The 21374-nt window shown below is 35.9% G+C and overlaps 2 protein-coding genes across 4 annotated transcripts in view; one reads left to right on the forward strand and one right to left on the reverse strand.

The window, feature by feature from the left end:
• The first annotated feature begins 4555 nt into the window (after positions 1–4555).
• Positions 4556–15195, forward strand: ARG1 (arginase 1). Its single transcript, XM_016129404.2, has 8 exons — positions 4556–4688; positions 8124–8196; positions 10124–10298; positions 12112–12271; positions 13475–13569; positions 13897–14001; positions 14206–14342; positions 14583–15195. The coding sequence occupies exons 1-8, from the start codon at positions 4632–4634 to the stop codon at positions 14747–14749; spliced, it is 969 nt and encodes a 322-aa protein (XP_015984890.1). The 5' UTR covers positions 4556–4631; the 3' UTR covers positions 14750–15195.
• Positions 15196–16854: 1659 nt separating this feature from the next.
• Positions 16855–21374, reverse strand: part of MED23 (mediator complex subunit 23) — a 37524-nt gene continuing 33004 nt past the window's right edge. The window contains exons 26-29 of one of the 3 annotated variants that reach the window (XM_016129400.2): positions 20507–20721; positions 19750–19870; positions 18872–19003; positions 16855–17968 (exon numbers count right to left, since the gene is read on the reverse strand). In XM_016129400.2, the coding sequence (XP_015984886.1) occupies positions 17801–17968; positions 18872–19003; positions 19750–19870; positions 20507–20721 (636 nt within the window). In that variant the 3' untranslated portion in view covers positions 16855–17800. The remainder of the gene's footprint in view (positions 17969–18871; positions 19004–19749; positions 19871–20506; positions 20722–21374) is intronic. The other 2 variants (XM_016129399.2, XM_016129401.2) reach the window with 2 other exon arrangements.

Genomic DNA, 21374 nt, shown 5'->3' on the forward strand with positions numbered 1-21374 from the left:
CTGACAATAACTGCTCTGCAGGTTGAGAGTTATTGGAACTGAGTGTCATGCGTTGACTGAGAAAGCTGCTCGGGGCAGTAAGAAACCAGAGTCTTTCTTCTCTTCTTAATCAAACTTTCTGTGATCTTGTCATATAGTTTTCATTAATAAGTACATTAACAACTGATAAAATGCATAAAGAAAATAATTTTAAAGTTGCCCCAGGATTGAGGGCTATATTCTACTTTCCGTATGAGATCAAGTTTTATTGTCTAAGCTCAGATCTTAAAAGATAATCAGGTTTGTGAGTTCAGATGTTACATGCTACTCAAGAACGATCTTTTCAGTGTTTTCTAAAAGCTACCATCCATGGCATAGGTCATTTCAGGCGTTGCTTAGTCCTCTGCCCTCCTGGCAGAGTATCAGCCTCTGCGGTCCTGATGCACAAGTCTACTTGAACCAGTTACTTGCAATATCATTACTTAATGCTTATTTACACATTTCACAATCATCCCTTAATTGTTTACATCAAATAAAGCAGGTAGGAGTGTGTCACGGCCTTACCTTAAAAAAGATGTTTCTAAGTCCCCCTTTTCATAATAAGCTTTCATCTAAATAACACTGAGGGAACAAAATCCATAACTAACATGAGCAAAGACCAAATGATAATTATAACGAATGTTGATGTGACGTCCATCACAGCAGTATGGCAAGCTATGGATAATTCAAAGCAAAGAGTGATGTTTAGTTAGCTACTTTGAAAAATCTAACTAGTACGACTAAATATATACACCATTCATCAGTGCATATATTAATACATAAATGGAAAAAACATTTATTGTTTTTTACCACTTAATATTTGTAGTAATTTTTCTGGGCTTGTTTACAGTTGAACATTTGGTAGTAAAAGAGAGCTGGGTAAATATATCAATACCGTAAATAACACAATGTTTATAAGAATGTTTAACCTAGTTAAGATAATTTAAGACACATATCACTTTAGCAATATCATCTCATTGTATTCGCTTGTATTTGATGTGTCAGTTATATATCTAGTCCTTCAAAAATGTCAGCACTTTTAGTTACTATTTTACTTGAAGGTAAAAAAAAACAACATTTTTTTGAATAATTCCATAATTCAAACTTCTCCTTCAGATCGGCCTTCTTCCAAGCTAGTGTGAATCCATGAGCTGTTACTGGATGTAGATTTTTCCCACTTATGTTATAGCTGCTCGTCCTAATGCAAGGGTATGGATTGAGTTTACATAGAAAAATGAAGTCCCACTGAGCGCGGCTATTCCCCGGCAAGAGGTGTTAAGGTAAAGCTGGGCAGTGCACATTGCCTTCTCCCCTTTTCTCAAGTTTATAAGTATCTATAAGAAAGTACATACCAGTTGATGAATTTAATTTTTTGAAGTTAAGAAAAATACTTTCAACTACAAATACAAAAAAGTAATATGTATGCAAAAGCAACACACATTTGCAACACGTTTGAGCAACGAAGGACTAATAGCCCTGATGTAAAAAGAGATTTTAAAAATTATTTGGGGAGGGGAGAATAGATGATGGACAAAGAACTTTATGAGGAATTTAAAGAAGAAATACACGTGGCAAACGAATAGAATGTGGACAATGAGAGCTGGTTTCTCCCTGTCAGAAAAGGGAGTTGCAAATAAGGAGAAACAGAAAGTTGGAATAACATCTTTAATTCTATGGCATTGGATTAGAGGATCAGTACACTTCTTTATTCTCCAAGCAGTAAAAATGTGACTTTTACTATTGTTCCAAATGGACAGATATAGGAATAGGGATGTATGTATGTTTTGTGTATACATACATATATTTCCTAGCTCTGTCCGCTACAAGAGCCCAGAAACAATAATTTCGGGTACCAATGGCACTCCTGGGGTCCAGATCTTGGTTTCCACATAGCATTCTCAGATAAAAGGAGCTAAGGCTCCTTGGACAAATGGCTAGTCCCAGGGTGAAGTGGAAAGCAAGCTTGGAATAACTCATGGTGCCCAAGAGTAGGAAAATGCTTGATAAATGTGGGAGTCATGTAAAGAAAGATACAGGAGTCCACTTGAAACACTGACCACATCTGGAGTTATCTGAGCAACAAAATAAATAACGATTATTTCTTAGTTCAGGCAGCTATAACAAAATAACACAGACCGAGTAGCTTAAACAACAGAAATTTACTTCTTACATTTCTAAAGTCTAAGATCAAGATGCTGGTATTTAAGCTAAACAGTAAAAGACCCAAGAAAGACCTGACAGTCAAGAGATAGTGTGTTTTACTTGGATTAAACGGTGATGATCCATGGGTTAAATAACAGGAAGGCAATCTCAGCTTGATATAAGAGGAACTTTCAGATGATAGAGTTTTGTTTTGTTTTGTTTTAACACAGGGAATTAAATTTGAAAGATAGCAAATCTCTATTGATTAGTCTATAAATTTTGTAAAAATTCTAGGAGAGATTGTTTTTTAAATCTCACAACTTATTCTAAACATATAGGAGAATAGAGGCCCATGAATAAATCGATTTTTGAAAAAGAAGAGCAAAAATGTTACTCCTATCCAAAGAATGATAAGGTATACCATCAAGTTATGATATTAAAACAGTGTGGACCTGGAGCATCCACAGGTATATAAGCCTATAGAACAGAAGAAAGTCTACGGCCTTGCTACCCTGAACAAGCTACCCTGAACAAGCTTGATCTCGGAAGCTAAGCAGGGTTAGGCCTGGGTAGTACTTGGATGGGAGACCACCTAGGTAGGAAGAACAGGTGCCGTAGGTGTGAAAAATAAAAAATATAAATAAGGGATTGTAAACTGACAACCTGTGAGGTCGACTAAGGGTTGCCTCGCCTAAAAAAAGAAAAAAAAAGAAAAAATAGAACAGAAGAAAGAGCTCAGCCACAGATATATGTGTGTGTAGAACTTGGTATGTTATGGAGATACCACTTAAGTCAATGAGGCAAAATGGATAAAGTGTTCAATGGGCGTTGCTGAGGAAACTCATGGACTACATAAGGAAAAATATAGTTAGAAAATGTACATAATATACAAAGATGGTATAGATGGATTAAAGAACTAAATGTGAAAGATAAACTCTAAGGCAAATAGAACTATATATTTGTGATTTTGGAGTAGGAAGGACTTAAAACTTCCCAAGCACAAAGCATAAGGAGAAAGTCGTTTAGTTGTCTATTTAAAAATTAAGGATTTTAAGTGATAACATATACAAAGTTACTAGATTACTGACAGTTGGGAAAAGTTATTTGCAATGTCAATGCCATAAGAAATTAATATCTGACTAAACAAAATACCACAAGTAAATATCTAGGATATATAAGCAAATCCACAAGTAAAAGATAGGCCTATTTGGAAAATGGCCTTATTAAAATGGACCCGTGGGATCTTGGTTTCCTCATTCACTCATTCTATAAATATTTAGTGAGTACCTATCACATATAGGCATAGTACTCAACCCTGGAGATACAGGAGACAACATTCTCCGCCCTCATGGAATTTAAATACTCCACAATATTCTGTTCTACCAATAGAAAAGAAATTAGTTTCTACTAAATGAATTTTCCTTTTAAATTACAATCATGTCATTTTAAAGTAAGAAGAATTTTAGGGTGCTTTTCGTCTAAATCCATACCTTTGCATGACAATAAGCAACTTCCCACACAGGTTTGACAGGCATGAACAGCTGACACTTGGCCCAGAGGTTAGGTGGGCCCAGAATGTCTAAGAGTAAATTATATGTCTTCCTCTACAACCTGTGCGTGACATTTGGCAACCTCTCAGAGCTTCAGTTTCTTTATTAGTAAAACGGCACCAATGAAGAGACTTGCCATCAAGCAGTACAAAGATTTAACGTGATATTATAAAATACAATAGCATCAGGCACGTGATAAAAACTCAATGTTGGCTATTTTTACTTCTATATTTTGATTTTGATATTGTGATGCCAGAAACTGTTATTTTCCTACGCACCATATTTCAAAATTCATATAGTAACACCTTAATCAGGCAGTTAAGTTTTTCTTTAAATAATAATCAGAAAAAAAGTTGTATGCTTTCACTAAGACTGTACCCTAGTGGTATATGAAATATGCCTCATGGATTAACCCTTAATCCTAGTATGTGAAATCTGAACTCAGGGTTGTAGGGCTTGAAGAGATGTGAGAGACCATCTTGCTAGTCCCAGCCTTTTTGATGCAGGACTCAAAGGCTAAAGGAAGTAAGTGCCCTTCCCCAACTGGGACCGTAGCACTGCTTTTGTGAAGATTATGATTAGAAAAGACTATTATGTTTAGGAAATCAAGGTTGTGATTAGGGAAGATTAATGTCACCAGCCGACTTTGTCAGATGGCTGTGAATTGGTGACATGAATGATTTCACTTAGAGACCTGAACTGGGAAGATTTACGGTTATTCCCCATATGAAGAACTTGCAAAACTTCAGTTGATTGTCACTGTTTGGTTCGGTAGGTGGAGCCAGACTTCCTCATTAGAATAGGTAAACAGATTCAAACCAATTATAAATGGAAAACAAATATGTGCCTTCTGTCACTGAGGGCTGCAGAGAGTGGTGACTGGCTGGAAAACTCGGGTGCAGCGACAAGAAGAGTCGGAGCATGAATTCCAAGTCAAAATCCATAGGGATCATCGGAGCTCCTTTCTCCAAGGGACAGGTGTGTACAAGCTTGGCTTTGAATAACTGGAATTTATTAGAAAGTTTCAGACTTAAAAATTAACAAGGTATTATTGTCTGTTAGTTAAGTCCCCTGATACCAGCTGGCTGCTGAATAGTATATATTTTAAAGTTGTCGCGCCTTTCTATAACATTGTATAATTATGGTCACAAAACCATTTATTCTTGTGGCTCTTAATCTTAGCCACAGCCAATTTTATTTGATTCTACCATTTTTTTCCCTCGTATTTTTAAAGAAAAAAATATTTTCATTTGAATGGAAACGGACTATTTCTGCATTATAGCTCCTCGTTTAGGTTTTTATGTTCTCGTTGCTTTTGGTGCTACTGTGTATACGTAGAGAGAAAAATTTTTAAGAAAAACACATTTATTTAATTATGTAATTAATGCTTAGAAAAATTATCCTAGATTGGCAGCAATATTCAGAATTCTTTTAATTTGTTAACCTATATATTATTGCTTCATGCAACTTTGTGAGTGATTAATATTATTTGAGGGCTTTAATGAGTGTAGAAAAATGTTTGTTCATGGATTAAGTAAAATCCTTCATATGTGCCTCTCTTTAAGGGAGGAAAAAAGAAAAATGAAAGAAAGGAAATCTGTAAGTTGGCAATGATGAAAAGACTAATAGATTTATGAAACTCTCAGATTGCCAACACATGCCAGCAACATTGAAATAGACAGTCTTGTTTTCTGCCTGGGCACACTCATTCTGGTAGACATAATGAAATTACAGATACAATCTTTGGCATGCATCTGCACGTAAAGAGGAAAAAGAGAAAAGGAACAAAAACAAAGCAAACAAGACCAAGTGTAAACTGAGATCCCACACCCCCAAGACTGATTTTTTTTTTTTTAAATGGAATCTTTTTCAGGTTTCTCAGAACTTTCTCTTTGTCCACTGGGCAGTGTTTCACTCCACTTAGTTTTGAACTCTTGCTTTGCACTCTGGCTTTTTATTGCAAAATCAAATGGGAAAGGTCAGAGGTGAGAGACCCCAACTGCATGTGGACTGTCAATAAATTGCACTTCACTTCCCCTTGAAAACTTTCAAAGGTCTCACCCAGGACCAGGGACATTTCTGCTGACACAGAAGTGTTTCTTTCAATGGTGGGTTACTTGCGAAATTCACACTATGCTCACTTATTCTTAGGACAGGGTCTAACAAAGATAGAACTGAAATAACTGACAAAAAAAGAAGAAAAAGAGGGAGGGAAACAGAAATGAAGGAAAGGAAAAAAAGGAAGGAAAGAAGGAAACATCATGAATATGCTCTGGCCCCTACACCTCGGCAGAAGGCCTTATGCTGATAATAACAGCCTTTTAGGGCGTAATATTTTGAAATATAGCCTGATGCATTTTCTGTTCTCAGTAATTCTTTTTTGCTCCCTACAGCTCATCATTAAAACATGGCCCTATGAGAATGAAGCTCATTGTCTCACAATAGTATGGAGCGAAGCGGCGGGGGGTAAGGGGGAGGGGAGAGAGAGAGAGAGAGAGAAAGAGAGAGAGAGAGAGAGAGAGAGAGATTAGAGATTTTTTCATAGAAAGCCATAGCATAGAGGGAAAAAAATGGCCAACATATAACATCTGTCCTCACCTAAAGGAGGTAAAAACTTGGCAAACAAACAAAGCAGAGGATTAAAGGGCAGACGACTAGAAGATTGAGTCCGAGAAAGGACTCCAGACCCTGTTTTTACCCCCTTATTAGGCAGTGAGAGGTAGGAGCGAGACAGTGGCAAAAAACGAGGTAGGGATTATATTTATTTTACAGTTAACAAAGGCTCAGAGAGGTTTGGTAATCTGTTCAAGGTCACACAGTCTTGATTGTGTGATTCCAGCCAGGACTGTTTGATCCCGAAGCCTGTGTCCCTGACCTGCACTGATGCCTCTTTAGACTCACAGTGGATCTTACACTTGTGGCCAGTTAGGAATTGGGGCCTAGCTTCAAAGTCAGTAGCGTTAACTACTGACTTTGTGATTTACAAAATGGGCCGATTAACTAGGCAATGAGAAAAAACTAGTCATGAGAAGCAGTTTGAATCAAACAAAAAGAATGCTAAAAGGTGTCACTCTGGGAAGTGTAATGACTGTGTTAAAGCAAATACAGTGTCAACTAAGGGGTCTATAAGATTTGTTCTAAAGTTTAAAAGGGAGAGGGAAAAAAGGACAGAGAGTTTTATAAATTCACAGTTTTTAAGTGTCCACTAAATGCCAGCTGCAAATACAGTGCCGCAAATAGAAAGAACTGTGGACTGAAATCTAATAATGGAGAAAAAACAAAAAACACAAAAACAAAGGCAAAATTAGAGCCAAGCAGCGTCTACTGGGGTTTAAAGGAGGAGATGGGGATGGGCAGGTCATGCAAAAGGGAATGAAATAAAGGAGTGAAATGTGTCAGGTAGCGTGTGGGGCCCCTTGCTGCCAGAGACAGAAATTTGACATCGAGGATTTGCATGGCAGCCATCTGCTTATTTGAATTGGAAAGAAATATTTGCTTGGTTTGGTGCCACAGCACAGTCTCAGGGATAGATATACATTTCTTTTCGCACCTCTTCTCATTTGACAACACGAAATAATTTTGTATCTAAAAACCTTGCTGGAAAGTAGAATCAAGAGATACATGTTATCTTCCCTGACGTAAACACAAGGGTAGAATTCTCATCCACTGTGCTTATTAAGTAGGTCAGAATTTGAAATGCTAGGTTGATCTTTGTGGTTTCGGCTCCTCGGTGATGACTTTCCCATTGCCTGCTTTCTCCCTGAGCCCTCACTCACTACTGCGATGATCTGTCTGCATTTAGGTCTCTCTTGTGCCACTTTTTTTAAAAAATGCTTTCACCCAAGTTGTTCCCCTGGTTTGCAGTTTCTCCATCAACCCATTCATTTTCCTGAACTCGAGTTGCAACCCTCAGCTGAAATGTCACCTGCTCTACCTGATACTCTGTCCCTGGCAGTTAGCTGAGTCCTGTTTTTGTTTTGACACCTTGTATCTCCTCTGAAGCAAATCTCCTAAGTACTGTAATTGGGGTTAAATATACAAATCCCCTATGAACTTATAAGTTGCTCAAAGACAGAAACTTTCTCCTTTGATTTCTTGTGTCTTCATCTGTCAGAGTGCTTTTGCACAAAAAGTGTGCACTATGTTGTTAACAGAACAATGGGAAGGGTTGTCATGTTAGCTGCAGGCCTGTAGGAAAATTATATAACCTTTCTTATTCTAGTTCCTTATTGATGTAAGAGTAATCCAATCTACCTTGCTGTGATGATTAAGTGAGATAATCCATACTTCTAGCTTGGTAGGAACTCCAAAAATGATAGTTACTATTCAACTGATTAAATAATGAAAGTTTCCTATTGGGGCATCTGATGGTCAAGTTAGTGTCTGAATTACTTTATTGTTTTAATTGTCCAGCCACGAGGTGGAGTGGAAGAAGGCCCTACAGTATTGAGAAAGGCTGGCCTGCTCGAGAAACTTAAAGAACAAGGTAAATTTTCAGTTAAAAGATGATCAGCCTTATTTTCGTCCCACTCCGAAGGAAGGAGCAGGCTCTTGCTAAAATGAGATGTGTCTGGAATGACATCTTGTACCACAGAATTACAGCACTGGCTATAATCTTCCTTTTTTTTTTTTTTTTAAAGCAGCATATGTGGAGAATGCTCAATAAATATTGTTTATTTACTCAAATTTTGTCTTTCAAGCCAGGCTATTGAATAAGAGAATCTGTGTGTACAAGAACTGAGGCTGGGGTGAGTGGTGGGGGAGTGGGGGGTTGGTAATGAAAGGCAAGGGGGAACAGGAAGTACACTACCACAAGAGGACCCCTGTTTGCAAGAGGAAGTGAAACAGTAATAATAATATGTGTGTATGCATACACATATACATACATATATATGAACTTGCAAATAAAAAAACGATATGTATTTTAAAAGTATAGGCTAAAGTAAATGTCATCTTTATATACAAAACTCTGATGTGTCGGTAAGAATACGGAGCAACTGAAATCCTCAGATATTTCTGATGAGAATGCATAATGATACAGCTACTCTGGAAAGTCGTTTGGCAGGATTTTTAATAAATACACACTTATCTTTTCACCCAGCAAATCTACGCCTAGGTACTTACCCAAGAGAAGTGAAAACATGTCCACACAAAGCCATGTTTTACTTGGTGGTCTGTTTGTAGCAACGTTATTTATAATAGCCTTAAAGTGGAAACAACAAAATGTCCATCAACCTGTCAATGGATAAATAAAAAGTGGCGCATCAATACCATGGGATGCGCTGACTACTTTGACTGCAAGGGGCGTGAGGGAACTTTGCAGGGAAATGGAAGCGATCTAAATCTTGTCATGATGGTTGAAAGACTGTAGATATTTCTAAAACACTTAAAATGAATACATTTTAGTAAATAAGAATTATACCTCACAAAGCTAACAACAACGAAAAGAGATCTCGGGAGAGAATAGAAGACCTGGGTCAATGCACTGGACTAGTCCCTCAGTTAGCAAGCATCGTTGGGTCACATTTTATATCAGGTTAAATCTCTTGAAGGTTTTACTGAATCATGGATACACAGACATGAATAAATGCAATACACAATGACTAGTTAGTTCTGAACACTGAACTGAGCTCCTATCACAGTTTTACGTGAAGCTCTGTACCTTGAAGCCTAATGCAGAGCCTTTTAGAAAGTGCGCTCAAGTCTTTAGGAATTTTGGGTTACCTTATTTTAAAAGTATAATAATAAAGCCTTTATTTCCTGGGTTTGCTGAAGTATTAGGCACCAGGGTAACAATATGTTCTTATTTAATTCTGACAATACCACCATGAGGCAGGTACAATGGACAGACCATGGAGCCAAGCTGCTTCAGCAGGTGACAGATCGAGTTGAAACCAAGGATTGTTTATAGAGAGTCAGGAAATTTAGAAAATATTGGTATATTTTCTTCGAGGCATACACACACACACACACACACACACATACACACACATATGTATATATATACACACATATATACACACATACACAAATATATATTCTTTTTAAAAACTACTTCATTACAAATCCAAAACATGGTTATTGTAGAAAAGTAGAAAGCACATGAACAGAGACAGCCAGCCACCACCCGTTAAGCCCAAACCAGTTACCCCTGCTGTATTCACTAGCCTAACTGGATGGAGTCAAGGTTTCGAGGCCCCAGTGTGCAGCAGGCACAGGTGTGTAGCACAGGTGAGACGATGATATCAGGCAAAACAGACGTGGTTTCCCCTTTCGCGACGATCCGGTCCTTCTAGACTTTTTGAAACCTTATACTTTAGAACACCTATTTCGCAAATTTAATATCATCCTGCACAGACTGTTTTGTAACCTTTTTAAATTTAGTAACCTGTAACATCTAATTTTAATTATAGAGTGTGATGTAAAAGACTACGGGGACCTGCCCTTTGCTGATGTCCCTAATGACAGCCCCTTTCAAATCGTGAAGAATCCGCGCTCTGTGGGAAAGGCGAGCGAGCAGCTGGCTGGTGTGGTGGCGGAAGTGAAGAGGAATGGAAGGACCAGCCTGGTACTGGGTGGAGACCACAGGTCTTGTGCAGTGATGATCTCTACGGGGGTCTGACACAAACGGCATAGGGGAAGTACAACCAAAACCATGGGAAGAGAGAAATATGGGAGAGAAAGTTTATACCGATTTTTCGGCCTTAAAATTTTTTTCGTGGGCTACTACTTTATTTTGGAAACATAGACTTAAAGATTTGAAATCTTTATTACGGCAGAAAATATATAAAATATGAATGAATTTCAGTAAAATGGTTGGCACAGGCTTACATTTCTAAATAAATCAGCACTGAGGAAATTCACTGTCAGCTGATTGGGCCTGATTACTGATAATAGGCACAACCCATTTAGGTCAACATTTAAAAGTGTTTTCCATTATAAAAGTAATAATTATATAATTTTTGAATTACACACATATAAAAGAAAAAAAAAAGAAGAAACAGTGGTAATTGTAGTTTTCTAACAACCATTTCAACCAGAATTTAAAACCTGGCATATTTCTTTTCCTGCTACATTTTTTCCCTTGTCCGATTTCGTTTAACAATTTTATGTGTTATCCTATGATTTGCTCTTAATCTACAGTACAATCTACAGTACAATTTCCTTGTTACTTTATGATATATATAAGCTAAGTTTTTACTGTCTGCATACTTTTTAAGGTATTATGTCACTATATATATCCATATTGCCAGATATTAAGGTTATTTTCAAATTTTCACCATTACAAATAATGCAGCAAAGATAAATTTTGTGCTCGAGTCTTTTTAATGTTTACTCTCAAGGTCCCCAAATACATTACCAAAGGGATTATGATTAGATCAGGAAGTATAAACATGACAATGGCTCTTAATGCTCAAGTCAATTACTTCAGCCCCCCTCAGTTTTTCCCTCCAGAGCTGAACAATGACAAAATTGCAGGTATGAAACTAGGGTTCACTCTTTAAGTGGAAAATTTTTTTAATGGAAATTTTAAGAGTGGTGAAAAAGACAAGAAAACTAAAGGGAAAACAAACATCAAGTTGAATAAAAAATACCCGAACATCAAGGCATGATTTCTCCCATTCTGAGAACTGCGAGGTTCATGATTCTCTGAATGGCACTTGAAACATTCCTGAGGGGGACAAGACAGGCATTGTGTATAGAAAATCCTAATCTTTTAACTTTTGTGTTGGATATTACTCAGCTGTTCCATTTAGGTAAACTTTCTGAAGCTTAGTGTTTAAGGTGAACTCTGAGGGACCTGGCTAAGAGCGGGTGTCTAAGTGTGCACCTGGAGAGTGGAAAGTGCGAGGAGAGGATCTGAGCATGGAACAGTGAGCGAGCGCCGGACATGGCTGGCTGGAGTGGGCGTAACGGCTTCTGAGTGATGCTCCCCAACTGTAAAGGATTGAATTTTAAGAAAAATAGAAGGGCTCTGTCATAATTCACTTGGGAGAATTAAATATTTACCAAGAGAGATGAGAGTGCAGAAAATAAACCTGCTTTAACCCTGAAAATGGAATACTGTCCCCTTCTAAGGAACTTCTTGCGGGGCTGGTGTTTTTATGCAAATCTAATTTTTGGTGAAACTATAATTTGCAATTTTGTTAGAAGGTGGTTTCTAAAAAAATTTACACATTTTCTAGTAATGCTCTGATGCCAATATAACTTGTTAGTAAGTATTAAGTGTAAGCTCTACTTTCTCTATGGTTATAATTATTTGGTTGGCACCTTCAATTTAAAAACCTATGAGAAAAATTAGCCACTTTGATGAAGAAAAACCAAGCAAGAGCATTGAGTTAATATGATGTATGTAATAATATTGCAAACCTAATGTTCACACACACTTTTTCCTCTATAGTTTGGCGATTGGAAGCATCTCTGGCCATGCCAAGGTCCACCCAGATCTCTGTGTCATTTGGGTGGATGCTCACACCGATATCAACACTCCACAGACAACCACAAGTGGGAACTTGCACGGACAACCTGTGTCTTTCCTCCTGAAGGAACTAAAGGGAAAGGTAAAAGGCTACTTGGTATTCTATTACAAAATAATAAACTTTAGCAGAAGTTCAGGAGGTGGCAGAACCTTTATGCCATCTTATTCTAGGTATAATTTCAAGGTGTTTTCTCGTAGCCAATAAGCAAAGGTTTGGTGGATAAATGTGGTGAGGCTCTACACCTTCCTTGATAGTTTGCACACTGACTTAATATATATCTTTCTTGTTGCTTCTTAAACTGCCTTTTATAGTTTGTGGGTATGGAGGGTAATCCTTTATAAGCAAGTCAGCAGAAGTTCAGGGGTTAACCAACTTGCCCAAGCCAAGGGCCAGAACCGGCCTCCTAATGCCACCCTCTTTCTGCTATGAGCCACACAGTCTCTCATTCTTGCCAAGTGTCCCCTCCATATCTTAAAGCCTTTTCAAAAACAGTTTTAAAACGTGGATTACTATGGTTTGTTATTTAATCTCTTTATTGTGGGAAGCACACATCTAAATCGTAAGAGAAAGAACTATCTCCTTGCTCCCTAGTAACTTCTTTTCTCAAAGAAGGTAAAATTCTAGATGAAGATTTAACATTGTGGTTCATAATTTTTATTGGCATGCTATATCAATAAAACAATTTTTATTGATACAACTATAGTTTATTGCTCTTTATAATGGTACTTGGGAATTCAAAACTCTTATGTTAAATGCCCAGAAATAACATTTTCTGAATTGATGACCAAGTGATAGGTTTATACACTTGCAAAATGTACATAAGCCAAGCTTGACTCCAGGACATTTGAAGATCAACCAAAGCCTTGTTCAAAAATTTCCCTCAGTCACTCTGCACTGTCTTCTGGATTCGGTCTGTACTGAGAAAGAGAAGGAAAGAAGGAATGGAAGTAATGGAAGCACACTGGTTCCTTACAGAAGAGTTATGGGAAAGCAGGGCACAGAGCAGTAAACACCGCTGGAAATGGTACAGAGAGCAGTAAACAGTGACAAATGATTCAGATTTGGTCTGGGCCCAGGGTGGGGCTGGATAAGGCTGAAGCAACCAAGGATACCAAAAGGCGAGGCAGGCATTCTCTTCTAAATTCTGTACTGTCTTTTAATGATTATCTCAAATTTTATGTTCTAAACATAAGGACTATGCAATCCAATAAGTGTCCTTAAGTTTCAGTGTAAGATTTGCTCGAGAAGCATATCCCTAACCAAATGGAAACATTGCAATTTTAGATTCCTGATGTACCAGGATTCTCCTGGGTGACTCCCTGCATATCTGCCAAAGACATTGTGTACATTGGCCTGAGAGACGTGGACCCTGGGGAACAGTAAGTTTATTCTTTGATGCAATTTACCTTCATTTTTGTCCTTTTGAGTGCTAAGTGCACTGACCAAACCAATGAAAAAAAATTATTTTAAGCACCAAGTCTATATATCTACATTTACATATACTACGTGTGTGTGTGTACATATATATGTATGTATTCAGATTTTTATCTTAGTTGACTTGTTAAAATACATTGATATATACATATAGTTCACAGAACTTAAATATTTTATGTACTTTATCACATTGATCTTTAAAAGGAAACAAGAATGTATAAAGTCAGCTTCCTTATTAATTGTAGATTATCTTAATATCTCTACTTTTATAGCTACATTTTGAAAACTTTGGGTATTAAATACTTTTCAATGAGTCAAGTGGATAAACTGGGAATTGGCAAGGTGATGGAAGAAACACTCAGCTATCTACTAGGAAGGTATGATACATGTATGTGTGTCTAACATAAATATTATTAAAAGAAATTGCTATCGACACTAATTGACGTAAGTTATTAATAAAGCCTTTATGTAAAATCATGGAACTGCAGTAGGTTGTTAGTTTTTATAAAACGGTAAAAACTGTATTTACTAAATATTAGATCACCAACTTTAAACTGAATTCCCTTCCCAACTCTTAAAAGAAAGAAAAGGCCGATTCATCTGAGCTTCGATGTAGATGGACTGGACCCATCTTTCACACCAGCTACTGGCACACCAGTCCTCGGAGGTCTGTCTTACAGAGAAGGTCTCTACATTACAGAAGAAATTTACAAAACAGGTAGGTATAAATCTGAGTAACTAAAGAAACAAGCATACACATGGCCAATATATATTTATATCCCCTGATATAAAAATGAAACCCCAATTGAAACTTCCAGAATGACCATCACATGATGCAATAACTAAAGTAGTTTCAATTGGTCACCATCTCTTTACACTCCTGGATAATATTTCGAAAACAGTGAATTTAAAATGTGAATTATTTAATAAATTACCTTATTGATATTTGTTGTTGTAGGGCTACTGTCGGGATTAGATATAATGGAAGTGAACCCATCTTTGGGGAAGACAGCAGAAGATGTAACTCGAACAGTCAACACTGCAGTAGCATTAACCCTGGCTTGTTTTGGAGCTGCTAGAGAGGGCAGTCACAAGCCTATTGACTACTTTAACCCACCTAAGTAAATGTGGAAACATTACATAAAAATTTCACAGTTAATGACATTATTAGTAAATCTAGTAATTTACTTAAACTTAGACAGTTCTCCTCTTAAAGATATAGTGTTTCAGAAAAATATTTTGCCTTAGTAAACATTAGTGCAATTAACATAAACTGTATCAATTCCCTTTTGGTGTGAAACTTAAGATTTGGAAATTTAATTTTTTTGTAAAATTAAAAGGCTTATATTTCCCACTTTGGTGGAAGACTTATCCTTAGAGAGAGAAGTATACATTAATTCCCAAATAAAAATTTGCTAGCAGTAAAAATTAACACAGAAGTATATAAAATCCCACACATAGAGTGTGATTCCTGATATCAGGAGATAAAACTACCCCACCTGAAAAGGAACCATACTTCCATGTTGTTCAAAAGATGTGATTTTTATAATAAACTCTTTATAATAAGACTCTATCATGTCTACATGTTTCTAAATATATGACACACACACACACACACACACACATCCTGCTTAAAACTATTAAAAGAATTTTAAAAGCCAGTGAAATCATCCCTTAAACACTGTAAGACCTTGGTGAAACTAAACGCTCTGGCTCTGGTTTCTTCATCTGTAAAATGAGTAATCACAAGGCTTGGGCAATATCCAAGTTCATGTTAGATGACCACATTTTACTTTTTCTAAACATGAAACGATATTGTTTGTATTTGAAGCATGACTACCTTTTCAGAGATAGAAGAAATCAAACTGTTCTGTTTCTGAGATCTGCTAATTCAGATAGGGATGTCATATAAATTATCTGTGATTTCCAAATACTCTACTCTTCACTCATCGCAATTACATATGACTCCTTAGCTGAAATCTTTAAACATTCTAAAAAACTCATGTTGGCCCTGATATATAGTAAAGAGAGTAGAAAAAATGAACAAGTAAACTATAATCAAGACCAGGGAGAAAGTTCTCCTCTCCAACTTATAAAGAATACAAGCGAACTCTGTAATGAAGTTAGTTCCATGATTTATACTGCTGTTATTGTAACAGTCATATGTCAGAGCCTCTACTATCTGATTTTTCACACGCAGCCCAGATCTTTAAACCTAACAGTTGACACTACAGACATTGTAAGATAAATATTTTATTGAATTACTTTTAGATAAGAGCAATTATGCTGGATCTTAGTTTAAGTATTTTGTCCAACGCAACACCCACATGTGGTTCTCTAATTAAAGGTTAAAAATATTGAAAATTCAGTTCCACATTTCGAGTGCTCATTAGGCACATGTAGCTACTAACTACTGTATCAAATGGCACAGACATAGAGTATTTCCACCACTGCAGAAAGTCCTCTTGGATAGAGTCACTTTAAAGATACTATTAATTTTCAAAACAAACAAACAAACAAAACCCCCCAAAACTTTTAGGGTGTAATAAAGGCATCCCCCCCAGGTACATTCTATACTCGAAGTTTCTGTCTTTTATTAATGTTTCTGATTAATAATAATTCTTTTAAGAGCCTATTTGGGGAAAATCATATTTCCATTATCTTTTAAGCTACAGAGACAAACTGAATTTTTAATAAATTAATTGGATTGTATGTCCTGGAGAAAGTGATACTGATTATCATTTCCTTTATTCTATTTGTATAATATACTAGTATCATAATTATTCCCATTCTAGGATCTCAAAGTAATATATTCTTTGAGGCGGCAAGACTATATTAAGAATATGTTAAGAGTAATATGTGAATTCATTTCTAGCATAAAATTTCTGGAGAATTTAAACAATATTATTAGCCCAGAATAATTACTATACCATTATATAAACCTTAAGCTAGACTTGTATGGCAAATAAAGATTTAGTGATTATAATAATATGAACCATGAAGAAGATAAAGGTCTAGGAAAAATGTATTTAGAAATAAAAATTGGAAGTAGAGTTGGTTAAACTTCACTAATTAAAAAAAAATTAGTAAGCCTTAATTCCTAGGTCAATGTCAGTCACCGACTGAAGTGTACAACCCATAGAAGTAGCCCAGTTCTCTGCTGTAACCCAGACAGCATACTGCCTGGCACATAGCAGATGCTCATTCAAACTGAGTAACCAACTAGACAGTTTATTCATTCAACAGATTTTACTAATTATTTCTCAAGTCTTTTACAATCTTAATGCCACGTCCCCCCAAAATTAACATTATGTGTCTCAAAATCTAATAAATCTTAAAGAACCAAAATTTACACAGTATTTAAAATATAAATACTTAAACATTTTAAGATTATAAAAATTCAAAGAATCATATCAGCTGCTAGGTGAGTTGGAACCTGGAAAACAATTTATTTTTAAAAACAGATTAGAAAATCACCATTTAAGTATTTTGTTAAGTTTATGCATTTCCAGCTGTGGTATTTACTTATATGCTTCCAACTCATTTCACACACTAAGTTCAAGTTCCAAGGGAAAAACGTGCTATTCTATCTAAATAGAAACATTAGCTCATTTACTTGGAAATCTACAATAAAAATTTTAAGTCATTTAAAAGTATAAAACTGTGTTTGCTTCTGCAATGCAATGAAATCTACAGTTCTTTACTTGACAAAAATCTCTTATCCCAAAGAGACATCAAAAGAGATTTATGTATAAAAAGATTTGTAGTAACCACTCTACATGTGTGGTGCCTTTAAAACAATGTATTTCAAGACCGAATAAGTCATTAATAATATAAAATAAAAACAAAATCAATGGCTAGAATAAAAAAAAAAAAAGACTGAAAGTATCTAATAAATCGTTTGATCACAGATATCTCCATGTTCCTAGGCAGCTCTGATAAATTCTTATGGATATGAACAACATGTAGCTCACTTGATCTCTTAGAGACAAGTATAGATAGGGAGATGAGCGTTATGAGGTCTCAACAGATTCACCATTGGAATCAAAATAAAACAATCTGAACTTCATTGGTCTACTACTTCGCTTTGTCGTATTATCATGTTCAGATTTAATAGATTTGAGTCCACTTTCAAAAACAAATGTTTTTCCATTTTCACCACAGTACACTCTGACTTCACTGAGTTACTGGTAAAGACACTGGCACCTGATTAGGCTGAGGTGCTGGAGACCCACTATTAATGGCTTGTGCAGGCACTGTAGAGGGTTCCATCTTGCTAATGTGTGTGATGAATCGAAGACGAAGTTTTAAAGCTGGTTTTAAATTACAGATAATCTTCTCTACCTAAGAAATGAAAAACACATTAAAAATATTTTAACTAGAGAACTTAATTTCCCACTTTTAAAAGAGGTGATTTATAATTATCCTGAGACAATAAACTAGGGAGTAGGGTGGATAAGAAGTTTCTCTACATTTTGTGTTTTAATAAAAGCAGATAAAATTATTTCTCTCTCATATGAGGAAAAACGTGTTCTCACACACATTTATACATGTGTGTATGTGCATTATCTGTCTGTCTGTCTGTCTGTCTGTCTATCTATCTATCTATGCATGTACTTATAACAATATACCCACTTACCTAGCTAGCCAGTCATCCCACTGCCCAAAGCTTGTACAGTTTACACTGGAAATATTACACATGCAACAGGCGATCATCCTTTTAAAATGCCATCTTCACAGAAGCATGAAGCATGGAGCACAATTATATTTTGAAGTTCTCTGAATAACCTATGACCCTAACATTTATCTATAAAGCTAATATTTTTCGGTCTTGATTTATACTTGGAATTCAGACTAAATAATATCAGATCTACTCTTACTGTGGGACCTCTTTCACTCATAATACACTTGTCTGGTCTTTTCAGTAGCCATACCAGACTGTTTCTTTCTAATGAGATTACTGTTAATCAACTCCCCTAGGTCTTTTTCAGATGTCCAGTTGCAAATATCAAGGGAGAAAAGTGTGAGAAATGATAACATAAGTATTTATAAAATAAGTATTTACTTTTAATTTAATACTATATCCAAAATAATATGCTCATGTAGCCTCAAAAGGTCTGATATCAATCATTTCTCCTTGAAAGAAAAAAAAAATTAATAACACTCACCCAAACAAAAAAAATCTATCATCATATGTTCAAGTTTTCTAAACTAAACATTATTTAAAAATAATTAAGGTTAACTTACTTGCTCTTTTACACTATCCCCAGTAAACATATACTTCATATGATACAGGAAGTCACAGATGGGATCCATGTAATTTAAGTGGGCACTGCACTGGTCTACATTCAGCAACATGTCATAAAATGCCACACCGATCTATTAAACAAATAACATAAAATTATGTAAATGGTCAAAATGGTTCGATAATTGGGCACGATGCAACTGGACTCCATTCCAAGACTGGCATAGAAGGATAACGCTTGTTGAAGAAGTGTCGCTGACCGTACATTATCTGTGCCCTTGGGAGACACGTCCTGCATTTGTAATGAAATTAATGGTGCTACAAAATGTCCCCAACAGGACTTAAATGCAATTTCTACTTATAAATTAGCAATTTCTTTTAAAATTAAGAGACAGACAATCCCTTTTCATGAAACCATCTCTAAATTTCTGGGAAAATGGCAATCTCAGGAATACTTTAGACTATACCTTCTTAGTTCTTTTTTTGTGGCTCATTCTTTACGGTTCTATTCTTGCTCATTTTCTTTTCCCTGCGCTTCTGTTATAGGTGATTAACTTCATCCATTCCCATGATTTTAATTAATTTATCTGTACACTATTGAAGTTCTCAAATGCATCTCTCCATCTTTTACCTTCTTCTCAACCTTGATGATGGGTATTTCCCCCTGCATCTCTAATTCAACACATTCCACATCAAATTCATTATAGGGAACCTAATGCGTGGGCACACTATGTCCTCTTAAATCTCTCTCAGGTCCTACTAAACTGATTTCACTACCAATGGTTATCAGACACAATTTGAAAAATACTGGGGGGTGGGGGAAACTAAATAGATCTTTAGAACTTGATTTTATCACAGAAAATCCAGATTATATTTTTACCTCTATCATACATCGAGTTCTCTCTTGTTGAAATCTTTGTAAAAATGGTCCCACAAGATGATACACATAGAGCAACTGGAATTCAGTCTTCACTATAGGAAGAAGTACTTCCGTGAGAAACCTAAAATTTGAAGATAAAAATTTCTGTGACTTGAAATCAGTTGAATTGTTTGAATTTTGCTAACACAGCCTACCCAAGTATTTGTAAAACTTGTGATAATTTTTTAAAAATTCCTTTTAATTTTGGTAATTAATCTCACATCTCTCACTAGTTCTTATTTTCATTTGATTACTGAGATAAATTCAGATTTAAAAGTCCTTTAAAAGTAAAATTACTGAATGAGAAATGAAGTATTTAAAATAACCCATCTAATGTAAATGCCATTCTGAAGAAATCTGAATCTAATTAATGCTGATTTTTTATAGTCAAGACGAATAATCAGAAAAGAGGTTAATATGAGTTACTTCAAAAGGCAACTTTTGGACTACATTCTGCAAAAAGCATACATTTGACTAAGCCTCCTTAAAATGTAATGGAAAAGTAGATACCAGATTGCTACTTGCACAAATTAATTTTTCAAACAATTCTGAAATAAAAAAGGCTTTCTGATTATCTAGAAATTCTACTTAACTCTTATTTTGCAAGTTGTTCTACTTACTGGATGAGATATATAACTTATGTGTAGATGAGATTAAAAAAAACAAAACAAAAACAAAATTAAAAAGTCAAATTTCTTTACAAAATCATAATACCTACTTGGGAATGAGAGAAAGTTGCCCAATGCTAGAATGGTGCCACACAGCATGAGCCAGAGCTAATGTATAGCTGCAGCTCATCTCGGAGTAGGACTGATGACAAGCAGTGAAATCAAAGAGGCGGAACGGATAGCCAACCCACTCTGTTTCAGATGTCAAGCTTGGACTGCTGATAACACTCACAATTTGATCATGAAGAACAATCCAATATGGCTCCTTTAAAACCAGAGGAAAGCCCGATGAAAAACAGTACTTATCCAGTATCCCACCCAATGTCTAATATCACCTCCCACGCCTAAAATAATAGCACTTTCTCATTCTTTAATATTTTTTACTTATCTAGCTTGTGTCTTTGCGTACCAGAAATTTTAAAATCAAAACTGGATTGCTTCATAATAAGTCAATATTGGGGAGAAGTGTCTGTGAGTTAGAGGACTCTATACATGCATTTGTCCTTTTGTACCACTACAGACAACAGTGGTACACATATATAACTCAGAAATATATATATATATTTTGGAGATGTGTAAGGAAGAAGTGATTCATAGTGGTGCATAATCAAACAAGTCTGGGGAGACTAAGGTTAGACAATATTATTGACATTCAAAGATATCACAACAAACTGTGTGGTGCTGATTAGACATCTGTGGAGGTCACAGAAGAAAGACTTCACATGAGCGGAGAAATCAAGAAGGGTTCACTGAGAAAGCAGGCCTAAGTTGGCAATGAATGAGTAGGCTTTAGAGAAGGTGATAGAAGAAAGAAGGTTCGGTTTACATATCAGAAGTACCTGAAACACGTCTCAGCAAGCATCATTTGCACAAGCAAAGGCTCTAGATACATAACATATTAAGTGGTCAAAAGTAGAT

Source organism: Rousettus aegyptiacus, unplaced genomic scaffold, assembly GCF_014176215.1.
Source record: "Rousettus aegyptiacus isolate mRouAeg1 unplaced genomic scaffold, mRouAeg1.p scaffold_m13_p_1, whole genome shotgun sequence".
NCBI classification, from domain to species: Eukaryota; Metazoa; Chordata; class Mammalia; order Chiroptera; family Pteropodidae; genus Rousettus; species Rousettus aegyptiacus.